General features: G+C 35.3%; 1 protein-coding gene across 4 annotated transcripts in view; it reads right to left on the reverse strand.

The window, feature by feature from the left end:
* ASAP2 (ArfGAP with SH3 domain, ankyrin repeat and PH domain 2) overlaps positions 1 to 12,798 on the reverse strand; it is a 92,143-nt gene that overhangs the window by 8,278 nt on the left and 71,067 nt on the right. For 3 of the 4 annotated variants that reach the window (XM_064508477.1, XM_026097215.2, XM_064508476.1), the window contains exons 16-24: positions 12,371 to 12,465; positions 10,466 to 10,655; positions 9,930 to 10,015; positions 9,636 to 9,751; positions 9,110 to 9,177; positions 8,262 to 8,375; positions 4,904 to 5,159; positions 2,225 to 2,386; positions 1,145 to 1,313 (exon numbers count right to left, since the gene is read on the reverse strand). In XM_064508477.1, the coding sequence (XP_064364547.1) occupies positions 1,145 to 1,313; positions 2,225 to 2,386; positions 4,904 to 5,159; positions 8,262 to 8,375; positions 9,110 to 9,177; positions 9,636 to 9,751; positions 9,930 to 10,015; positions 10,466 to 10,655; positions 12,371 to 12,465 (1,256 nt within the window). The remainder of the gene's footprint in view (positions 1 to 1,144; positions 1,314 to 2,224; positions 2,387 to 4,903; positions 5,160 to 8,261; positions 8,376 to 9,109; positions 9,178 to 9,635; positions 9,752 to 9,929; positions 10,016 to 10,465; positions 10,656 to 12,370; positions 12,466 to 12,798) is intronic. The other variant, XM_026097218.2, reaches the window with a different exon arrangement.

Genomic DNA, 12,798 nt, shown 5'->3' on the forward strand with positions numbered 1-12,798 from the left:
AAAGGTAGAGAACCCAAAACCTTCCCAGACAATTTACTATGGTATTTCATTACCTTTAGTTTTGGAAAACTTTATCTAGTGCCTGACTAAATTATTCTTGCTACAACTTAAACCCATAGGTTTTTTTAAGCTATCATGAGAGGAACCGAATAATCCAACGTCTCGTGTAGCTTTGAAAACCTGCACCTTTGCTACATTTTTTTCTCCTCAAGGTGAGAGAATATTATTTCTTCCAATCTTTTCTCATGGGTTGCATTTTCTACACTTCTCAGTACCGTTGCTTATCTCCCCTGGTTTCCGCTTCACGGTTTTGTATCTTCATTTTACTGCAATATTCAAAACTGAACACAGCACTCCAGTTGATGAATTATTGATATTGAGTCAAGTGGAAGGATTATTTCATGTATCTTGCAGGTAACGATCAAACAATACTTTTTCTCTTTGCCTCTTCCACAGCAGCGCAAGTCTTCTGACTTACTTGTATTTATGATTCACAATGTCTTTGCAGATCCTTCTCTTAAGGACTTTGGCCTAACTGTACTTTGCTATTCTCCATATTTCATTTTTGTAGTTGATTGTTCTGAAGTACCAAGTGTTGCCTACTGAATGACACCATTCTTCTCCCCCTGACTACTATTCCAGTTTGTCAAGGATACTTTGGATCTAATCCTGTCCTCCAGTATACATGTCCCTCCTCACTTTGTTTCCTGCAAATTTCAAAAACATACTCTCTCTTCCAGGTCTCTCTACTCCTGCCATTAATGAAAATATCGAATGGAACTGAGCCTAGGACAACCTTGTGAACAATAAATAGCACAATCAGATAGAAGATCACATTACCTCTTCTTTCTTATTAGATAAGAATTAGAAATGAATAATTCTCTGTAACTTCCTATTTCCGTCACGGCTAAGCATTCTGTAGATATGCAAATCACACAATCTTAAATCAATACTCTGTCTTGTTTTTACTGCTGAAATTCTTGTAATCTGTTCCCGAAGTATCTGGCCTCTGTTCATTCATATATTCTACAATGCATCATTGGCAAAAGTCTGCATGCTTTCTGGTGGACATGCATGTTACATACCGTAAAGTTAATAACAATTATGAAGTGTATGCATTAAATACTAAAATGACATCAGTTACCCAGGAGTAGGCTTTCTCTGAGAGATTCTACTAGGAGGTTGTGGGGGCAGTGGTGGTGGGGTTGGCTTAGCTTGTGGAGGAGCTGGTTGCTGTTTAGATTGCTGGTTCAAAGCTTCTATAACGCTGGCTGTCTTTGCAACTGGAGGGGGTGGTGCTGGAGAAAGTACATCTATAGAAAAAAGTTAGATAGTGAAATGGGATTAAACTTCTGTTTTCCACTTTGTTTCTTATATTCTCATCCACAGATCTTCCTGTTACAGGATTTATCTCCATCAAAGAAAAGGTTTTTTTACTAATTGCAATCAACAACTTAAAATGAAAGCAGTCCTTCCATTGGAAGAAGGACCTATTTGAAAAAGAGATTTCCCTTTTCTTTCAAATAGTAAGTATCAGAGACCTCACAAGTACTTCAATTCATCAAAGCATTAAAGTACAAACAAAGAAAATTTTCAAGTCTCAAAGTCAGTCATATTCTTAAAAATATTAGCTCACAATATATTTAATAAAGTGCTAATATTGTTTGCTCTATCAAGGCCTTCAGTTTGTGTTTTATGGAAAAGTAGTTGAGTGAATAATATCTGAGAAATTTTATGAAAAGGAACTTCTTTTTTGAAAATCCTGATATGATTAATATCTATTCAAAGAAACTCCACATTAGGTCTAGTAATTAATTAAAATTTCAATTGAATCCTTGAAACTACAACAAACAACAAGCTGGCAATGCACTAAAACATCTTTTTGCATTCCTATCATCTGCAAAAATAAAACAAAACGTGGATTTAGCCCCAGACCTACATGTACCACTTATTTTTACAACTCATTAGTGATAAATGCATCATTAAAACTATATATAAGTGGAAAATGCTTTAGTAATAGATAGCATTTCCTGTGGACCCTGCACTACACCACACAGTCCTCACCGCAACATCAGAGAGGACAGTTTGTACAAAGTCACTGGATGGGGACGATAGGCCAAAGCTACAGTCACCAAAAGAGAAAGTATGAGTTGTGAAAATGGAAAAATAAGCCAACCATGGTTAGATATAGCAGAAGGGAAAACAAGGAAAAGTGGAAACATACTTGTAGATGTTACACGCAATGGCGGCACAGGGGGATGAATAGCTGGTGGATCAGATGATGATCTCTGCCTGCTTATACTTTCCACTCCTAAAGAATTTGTCCTCCACATTGCATTAGATGAAGAAATTGTCTGAATACCACTGCCAAGAACTGAAGGCTGAACTAAAAAGAGAGGAAAATACTGTATTATTATATTGCTTACTCTGAGCACAAAGTGTTAATATTTCACACCCGTGCTTTTAAAAATGGTGCATCTGTACACTATATTCACCAATAGGAACCACTGTCGCCCTGCTGGAATGCCAGAACAGAAACCAGAGACTGCTGTAAACAATTATACAGAAGTTTCTAGTTGAAGTCTTATTACCTCTTTACCTAAAGATTTGTCTCCAAACATTACTTTAAAATATGCCAATACTTGAAAAGGCAGAAATTTCTCAATGTGAAGACAGAAGGCAAGTTCTGTTACTCTCTTTAATCCCTGACTGGTAGCTCTAGTTGTGTCAGGAACTCCAAGGAAAGGACCTGACTCTTGCAGGAGCGTTAGCAGACATTGCTGACTCAAAGTACAACATCAGTTTTGACTTGAAATTGACCTAAAATTGTAATTCTGAATTTCACCCTAACAAGAAGCAACCATAACTGAAACTAGTCCATTACAAAGTATTGCTTCTTCAGGGCCTCCTAAAATACATGTTCTCTCACTAAAGAGCTGCCTCCTCATTTCATAAAAATACCCTATAGGTTTTCTCCATAAAGCCAGTATTTTGCACATATCATATCACAACACTTCTCCCTACTCAGAACATGATCATCTTATTAAGAAAAGATGAAACAGAGTAAAGTATGAATATCAGGTTGCATGAATATAGCACAAAAGGTTCAGAAGATTTGGAGAACAGCCTAAAGCTAAGAGAATAAAGGAATAATAAATACAACATAAGCATAACAACAACAATATCAACAATCAACAATAAGCCAAGATCAGTGATACTAGCATAGTTTTCTACTGAGAAAATAAAATATTGGGGTAATACACTGCTAGAGGGAAGAATATCAGCTAATCATCTCTCCAAACCAGGCAGCATGCTTTCCTGGCATGAGCTGCCCTGTACTGGTGCCAACAAGTCTGGGGTTGGGAACGAAATTAAAATGACACTCTTTGAAAAGTGTCATTTAATCACAGGCAAACAGTGGGTAAAATAGTATGGATGGCCATAGGTAAAATAGTCATTTTAACCATCCAATTATAATACTAATTTAGGGATCGTATCTAACAGTTTAAAAGATTATGTAAGCCCCTTCACAGCCAAGGGCAAGATTTCACCAAGAGGTGAATCTTCCTGTTTAGGGGGAGGGCATTGCTTTCCATCAGGTAAAAAGAGAGTCTGGATATTTAATGCAGACCTGGTGTAAAAACGTTAGATGAAAAGAATCCCACCTTGGGTAAGGAGCATAGTTTTAGGTGCTGCTGAGCTTTCCCAATCTTATGTTATCCTTTCAAAATAGCAGAATACCATGCTGTTCTATGTTCTTGGTTTTCATGCCCACAGAATAACATTTCAATCTGACTTTTATACTGCAGCCATTCCTATGAGACCAATAACTGACTTTTCTTATTATACAGATGTGCAATTTGCATCTCATTCTATTCTATATTCTAACCTCTGTCCAGTGCTTCCAGAGGCAGAAGACATTCACACATGCCTATAACATTACCCACGCATATCTCCTCTTATTGGAGTCTGAATTACAGCTGCATTGAAAACCATGTGTTTACACAGTCATTTTTCTTCAACTTAATTTTGCAGAAATTTAGCCTTCATGAGAGATGCTGGATTAATACAAGCATTAAAACAATGAAACACACTAAAAATGTACTGCATAAAGATGCATACAAATTTCTCTAACCTTCTTCACCGATATGATCTGAAGGGATTATACGTGAAGACAATAACAAAAGTTTACACTGTTGACTATAATGGTAGATTTTGCAAGCGCACAGCCTTTCTGAACTGGGATGTTCTCCTGTACATTTTACACGGGCCTGCTGATCAGGGCATAATCAGTACAGTTACAGGCAGTTACATTTTCAGTCAGCTACCAATTCCCTAAATCATCCAGTTCTCCATGTTATGACACTTATACTTTGCTCTATTTAATTTCAGCAACCTCCTAGCACATATTTAAGAGGAGTCTTTGCAAGGTTAAAATTTCTCCTGTTCTGTATCTGCTTTCCACTCTCCCAGATTTTAAAAAATATTCTGCAGCAACCAAATACAATGGAAGTTCTACACATTAATATTATAACTGTGACAATGACATCTTCAAAAAACAGAAGTATGAAAAGATGGAATACAAGCAAAAAGTGCTTGCTGAATTAAATCAACTGCAGCCCTTCCTCCCTCTTTTTTAATGAGCTGTTTAGCTTTATTGAGGTTACTTGTACATAATTTTCCCATACAGTATTCTGTAGTTTCCTTTCTTGCAGATATACCGAAAACCAAACTCAGAATAGGTTGTGCAGATTCACTTTAAGTAAATAAAAAAGGTCATCAGTAAATTGTTCCAGTACTTACTCGTGTAAAACAATTGTACCAAAAAACCCTTGAAAATGTAAGAAAACAATGTTACTATCCCATTCTTCTAACATGCAATGATACTTCCCAGCATTAGTACCTTTTCCAATATTCCTTGGAGGTAGAGGAGGTGCACTACTTGTAACAGGTACTGCAGGTTGAATGGGAGGTGGACTGCCACTGAGTATTGCTCCATATGTTTCATTCTGCAATATACTTGGCATAAATCCTCTTTGTTTATCCTTAGCAATGTTTGCTGCATCTCTTGCCAAAGATGCCACATTAGGCTGAAGTTGGTTTGACCCCAGCTGATAGAAGCTGACAGGCCTGTCCTCTCTCCGATTAGGGCTGGGTTGCTGAAATACAATAACGAAAGTACTCACTGATATCACATCAGTTTTATTCATTTTATTTAGAAGAACAGTTACTAGAAAGAAAAATGACTTCTAAAATGCATTTTTGCTGTTTTTAATATGTATTTTAAAACCTACATTCCTTTTTCTTCAAGACAAAGTAACCATACACATTAATTTTTTAAATGTGAACTGAATTTCAGAAAAAATATTTTTTCATTTTCACCTCATATGTTCCTGTAGGATATATACTATATCCTATATATAGCATAAACACATACACACAAACACACACACACTTCTATTAATAGTAAAATAACACAGACAGATGGATTGGTCAAGTAAAGTTTTCCTGCATAAGAATATCAGGCAGTATTTTCAAAAGAAAATAAGCAACTGAAACTTCATTTTGTGATTGTTAGATGCCATAAGATGACAATCACCTCAAAAATTGGATAGAGTTGCATCTAAAACTTTTACCTGTAGCTCAACCTACCACAGATTAGGAGCCCAAACTTCTCAGGAACTCTCTTTAGCCCCCTAACAAATAAGCAGGACCAGTTACGGGGATTACGGGGACAGCTGGGGCAGAACATTGCTCTTCCCATGCACATTATCAAATGAGCTCTAATTAGTTGTCTTTGAGATTTGCAGCAAGTCATCAGCTTGCTAGGCACATTTAGCATTATTTTTCCTGTTTCAACAGTAATCATAGTAATTATTGTTATCAAATGATAATTAAGATAGATAGAGTTATAAATACATATGGCCAGTGCAGGAGTGGGTTGTAACATTCCACAGCTCAGAGAGCACAAATATGCCTTCAGAAATAGTGTTAGATAAACACGTAGCTGAAGTATTGTGGGTCTGAAATAAGAAGAACCATTTCTAGGCCAAATAAACATTTACACAGACAATACTGTGAATAAGCAAACAATTTTCCTGTGAATACATTTAATGCTTACTCTGGATTGATCATTTAGGACCTTTAGTGAGGTTATAGCACAGCATAATATTTCCAAGAATTATCAGAATGATGTGTGTGACAACCAGTTGCTTTAATCCCTACCTTCAGTTTGGTTTAGCGGTCTAACTCCTCACTGGCTCACTCTCTCCTTTCGCTGACCTCTTCTGTCCTAGTTCTGGAATTCATCTCAACTCACACTTAACTTCTGCTTTCTAAACCAGCATAAAATTATTTTTGCTTTGTTGAATTAGCTTTTTACCGGTTTAGCAAACTGAAATCAAATGTGTGCCATAGTGGAGACAAAAGATGAGATGAGACCAGACAGCTGGGGACAGCAGCAGAGACCAGTTGGATTACCTTAGCCTTCTTTTAGGTAAGACTACCGTTTAGGAGATAAAATTCTGGACTAAAAGAGCAGCAATTTCAGAAATGACCTTTTCTGACAAAGTATTATGAAATCTATTCAATTGCTTTACCAGTAAGACAGAGAAGCCCTCTAGCCAATAGCTTGACATCTATAAACAGAACTCTGATGTGATACTAAGCTACAGCAATATTCACCAGAGCATTCAAAGTACTCACAGACACTAGTCTGTGATTAATAGTCCTTAATCTCCTTTCAAAGGTCCCTGTGGTATACGCCTATTAATAGTGGGCAGTGAAGTACCAGTTTCATTTCTTTAGCCTCATTGCTGAATAGCAGATAGCTTCTTTTAAGAGGTGGAGCTCAGGGACTGGCCAAAAAAAGAGTACTGAACTGCAAAAGGCAACTGGCAACAATGAAGGAAATGTAGGAAAACCAAATCTAGCAGAAGTCAAGCATCAGAGGTAAAATAGCACTCTTGGCCTAAGGAGACAAGACATGGGGAGAAGAATGCTATGCAGATTGAGTCTTGCAAAAGTGATGCTTTGCAACACAGGAAACCTATTGATTTCAAAATTAGTCTTCAAAACATTAAGCCAATCCAGTAATCTGATGGCCTTATATTTTTAAAGATGGCCTGTAAAGACAAAAAACATAAACCCATGACTGACAGTGTTTAATGTTTCTGAAAACAAAGAAAAATCAACGCAAAAGGTTTGGGTTTAGGTTATGAATTATTTAAGTATTAAAAATTCATAAAAATAAAAAAGCTGAATTTCATTATGTAGTGGAGAAAGGATTTTTCATTAGCTAATTCCATGGGACAAAAGGTTGTGCTAACATACAAATGAATACAAAGTCTCCTATGTGTTTCTTGCACTTTCAAAGGAAACCGGAAAAGCAACTATAAGCAATTATAAAAAAACCCACAAAGAACAAAAACATTTGCTCAATACCTCTATAAAATTTCAAAGTAAAAAAGTTTCAGAATGTCTTTAGTATTTAGGAGCCTTCATGTCATTTTAAATGACTTGGCACCTAGAAATCCAAGCCATTTCTCAATGTTGTTCTTGTATCAAAATATGGTAGTTTGCTCCCTACCTGTTCATTTAGGTGCTTAAATACTTTTTAAAGTTGGTCCCAAACTGGTAAATTTAACTTTAAAAAACAGAATGAAGCTCCTAAGCCACTGGAATACCTTGTAGTACTACCCAATAGCATCAAACCAACACCAAAGACTTAAGAAAAAACAGAAAAAGGGGGAAAAAAACAGGAAGATTTTTACAGGAAGATTCAGAATTAAGACCCTAACCTGCTACTAACAGACATGCCTAATTTAATGCGCAGGATTAGTGCCACTGAAGACACGTCAATGCATAAACTGTTCCAAAATTAGATTTACTGACTGGAGATGCTTTACAAAAATGGGAAGATACTATAAGGTACCTCTCCTTGTAAAGGCAGTTTTCCTGTCTCATACTGGTTCTGCTTCAAGTTCAGCAGCTCTAAATATTCTTGATATATTGAAACCAACTATACTGTGTACATGCTGACTTCACCATGAAAAAAAAAATCATATCTGGTCCTTACAGCAGGAAAATGTAGATAAACTGTAATTTAAGAAACAAAAATTTGAACTACTATATTTTATTATAAAACTTAATTTTGCAGTGTCTTCATACCTAGAGTAAAATGTGACATGTTATTGAAATCACTGTGAACATCACACTCACACAGATACATGTACAAAAAATGAGCAATGCACAGATACAACCTGTAGCTTTTCATCCACATCATCATCACTTTCATCCAGATCTTCATGGAGTAACCGCCATTCATATTCCACATGAACATGAGAATTAAATCTTCCAGATAGTGCTTGAGTAAGCTAAAGAAAAAAAAAAGATGACTATTGACATCTACGGTACAGGCAGTATTTGCATATAGTTTAAAACAAACGAAAAACACATGTAGCAGTAATCCTGATTTCTAAGTACAAATATTATTTTTTGTTTTAAATACAGATTTCAGTAATTTGGAAAGTTACTGCACTAGGGTAAGTTCAAAGAATGAAGCTCTGTGATCAAACACAACACAAATAAACCAAAAGCAACTGGGCTTTTCATTACCCACTGTTGTTCCATTTTCCATTTCCTTCCTGACAAGAAGCATCACACTCTATTTGCTTTGATTTAGAAACTGCAAGATGGAGAAATTGACTGAAATGGCAGTTTTCTTGATACAGACTCACCTCCCAGGATCCTTGACCTCACCAATTGATTTTCCTTGCTTACTAAAAGTAGTGATGGTAGCAAACTTCACTTCCATGGTCTTCATGCATAAAAAGTACTTTAGTGATTAGATTTCAATGGGATGTCAGACAGAAAATTTTTGAGGATCTGGGACTAACATCTCAACTCTGTTGCCCAGAACTTTAACATTTCCAAAATATCTAAGAAGAAATATAGTTGTCTTCTCAAGCCCATATAACTTGCTTTTTTTTCTGAGCAGAATACTACTGTCTTGAATATAGTCATTGAATATTCAACTATAAACTGTTAAATATTCAGACATAAGTCTCCTTTTTAAATATACAAACATACTGAAGGATGCAACACTTACCAACTCTTCACAGTGAGTGTGTTTTAAGCGTTTAGCTATATCAAGTGGTGTCTCTCCAGATTCGTTGGCTACATTGCAGCAAGAAAAGAAAGTTACAATGCTATGAGTCATTAGTTACATGTCTATTATTAAAGATAAAGATACATCTGCAGTTACACAGTGAATTAACTAGATCAAGACATTCTAAAGTTGATCTCTTTCCTTTATATTTAGGCCCATCTAGTACCAACACTCTGAACATGGTAAGCAGTAGCAACTCCATATGCCACCTATATGGAATGATAGCCATGAAACTGCAATATATAACTAGACAACAAGACATCATAAGTACTTATGTATCTGAAATTGTTTAAAAACAAGTCTAATGCACACATCAATTTTAAACTTGAAATAAAAAACAAATATTTTAATTTTTTTAAAATGAAGATATTATTCACAGAATTACATTAAACGACTGAGGGGAAAATGCACTTGTTCCAGTTTCAATTTTTATCTGTGACAAAAAAAGTACACATTTCCTTTGTACCTATTTCAATAGAAGCCTTCCCTCTCAGTAGCAGTTTCAGGCACTCAACGTTGTCTGTCAGACAGCAGTAGTGCAGAGCTGTACTACCTTTGCATGTTTGCTTGTCTAGATTGCCACTGTAGCAGTAAAAGAAAGAAGAAAACAGATTAGAATTAGTTTCCTACCCCATGCTAATAAACTTCTCTTGTTACAAGATTTTCAATGAAAATGATTACATTTGCAAATAACAGACTTCATTTAAAGTACAACTTGACATAAATCAGTAATATTTTAATTAGTTTACAATACACTTACCTATTCTGCACTAAAAAGTCAACTATATGAAGGGATGTTCGATCAACTGATCTAACGGCAAGGTGAAGTGCTGTTTCATCTTGCTCCTAATAATAATAAAAAAACAAAACAAATTTGTTTCTTTTGATTTATAGAGAAGCAGAAATTCTACGATGGCATATGATCAATTCAAATATTTAATTTCAAAATATTCAGATGTGCTAGCACTGAAGTATCTTTTGTAAAATATTTGCTCCTTTGCTTCCCTTTCTTTAAAGTAAATAAACAAATGGGTTAAAAGCAATTAGATTATTGAATCATTTAATATTTAATGTTTAATTTTAATAATTTTTAAATAGGATAGTATTTGGAAACAATTTTATTTCAAATTATTTAATATCCTCTTTTGTTACTGTTAAATTACACCATTAGAAGAACAAAAATTCAAAACAATATTTCAAATCTTATCCTCCAATAAGAAAAAGCAATACCTTTTAAATAATAAAACCATATTGCACTTCTATAACAACTTGCCTAATAAAATTTACCACACTTACATGGCCATTGGCTAGTGGAATTTTTTCTGTGAGGTCCACACCATCAGCATATACTTGGACTAATCCAAGAATGTCTCTTGATTTGACTGCTTCACAAAGAGCATGCAATTTAGCTGCATTGTCAGCATGCTTTTTCCTTGCATATTTTCTCTCAATATACTTGGCAGTAATATAATCTTTTCTTGCATTCCTAAAATCAAATATAATTTACTTTCACAATTTTAGCAGATGATACATAGTCAAAATTTCCATATATACATGCAAGTCATTTGAAACAAAATCTGGGAAAGATTGTATTTCTCAGTCATTATGGTAATCTTTCTTTTTAAATATACACAAAAGATATGCAGTCTCATATTTTCAGTCTGAAATACAAATACAGAAGATGAATCAAATCTCCAATATCCTTATGAAGACAGATCCTAAATTCTCCCCTCTCAACTGTGGTGTGAAGTTGATCTTGAGACTGTATAGTTTTATACACAGATAATAAATCAAAGCTTCATAATCCTGTTTTGCTAACATCAGCCTTACAGATATCTATTTACCTGACTTGTACACATGCCGAAAAGGGGGAGGCATGGGATATAAAAATCTGCCTTACACCTCTGTGCATACTATGCAGGGCTTGCATCTGTATTCACAGCAGTATGTTCTGCGAAGCAACTATTCACCATAACTGTAAGAGGTGAGGAGGACGCAGTTTTTAGTTTCACCGTGAAACTGAGGTGAAAACTATCACTTAGCACATCTGAATTAGGATACGAGTTATCACTTGCTGTTAATACCCACTAGTAACTAATGACTCTTCCTCTTTCCGTCACAGCAATACAGGAGCTTGCAAGCTTCTCAAAGGCATAACTCCTTACATGCTCTTTAGATTTACACAGCGCTGCATAATGGACATGCAAAAAAGTTCTACTTTATCATCTGTATACAATAGTAAAGGGCAATAATAGGTCATAGATTATAAGAGATTGAACAACAATAATAGAATGAATCAGTGAATAGTTCTTGTTCCTAAAACAGAGGATAATTTCCTTTATAGTTTTTGAAAAGCATCTGCATTTAGGTTCTCACTTCATAAAGAACAACAAATTGATATACAGACACATACCAAAGCAGATGACTTAAAAAAAAAAGTAAGTCTTTATGCTATTGATGTGGCATCCTGTATGATTATTATTGTTAGTATTAATACTAATATACTATAGTAGTGGCAGTAAAATAATTATTTAATCTGAACAGTTTAACATTGGCTCTGTCAGAATGATGAAAGTCTGGATAATGCAAAATAAGCTTCATCCAAAGCCAATTCTTCTGGTTTTGTTTCTGCATCATATACTAGATCTTATATGAGGAAACAGGACAGGTCCAAGGAGGCAGCTGTCCTTGCTGTATCTCTGCCATCACAGTTCAGAGATCTCGGGGGAGGCACTCCATTGGATGTTCTCTGTTCACTCCATGTAATTATGGACTGAAGTCCTAGGTGGAGTCTCTAGACAGTAGGAGTGTTCAGTATCTCTCAGATAAAGTGTGTATCTTATTCTAGTATCTATTTCCTGTTTAAATAAAACAAAGAAGTAGTTTTAATTTTAATCCCCATTTTTGTGACCTCAGGTCTTTAAAATTCTCAACAAGGCAGCCTTAATTCGTTCCTGTCTTGCAATTTATGAGATATAGAACTGGTAATGTAATTCTGACTATTAGGAAAGTTACATCAGATAAAGTTCAATAAAACAGACATGCAAAGCATCAGAAAAAAGGTTAATTCCTCAGCTATAAGGCTATGTATAAGGCATTACATGTCTTCCATGGCATGTTGGTGCAAATCATGATGGCACAAACCATTAGTAAAGACAAATTAAATGCCTGTTTTCTCAGAAGTTGTGGCTCTTTACTTACATATCACTGCTTGGATTAGGTTTGACCATCTCATCAACTGGCAAACAGAATTCCATAATCTCATTGAACCCAGCATTCCCAATATTCTTTGCAAGCTGTTAAAAAAAATCCACAACTCACTCAAACAAATATGTTCAGTTACTGGCCACAAATGCATTAGCGAGAAGACAAGGGAAAATGGGTGTTGGGACTTCTGCATTCTAATTCCTAGTTCTGCTACTATGTTATCAATGATGAACATATTAGGTACCTTTTTGTACCTCAGTTTGCAGATGGGATTTGGTACACAAATAAGGAACTGCAAGATAATCCACAAGATACCAGTTTATAAAATAAATGTAAGATACTTTGTGTTGGGTAAGAACACACACATGAGTTGTCACAGAGCAGCTGATACATCATAATTTGTGTATCAAAGCCTAATAAAT

This window comes from Dromaius novaehollandiae, chromosome 3, assembly GCF_036370855.1.
Source record: "Dromaius novaehollandiae isolate bDroNov1 chromosome 3, bDroNov1.hap1, whole genome shotgun sequence".
Lineage (NCBI taxonomy): Eukaryota > Metazoa > Chordata > Aves > Casuariiformes > Dromaiidae > Dromaius > Dromaius novaehollandiae.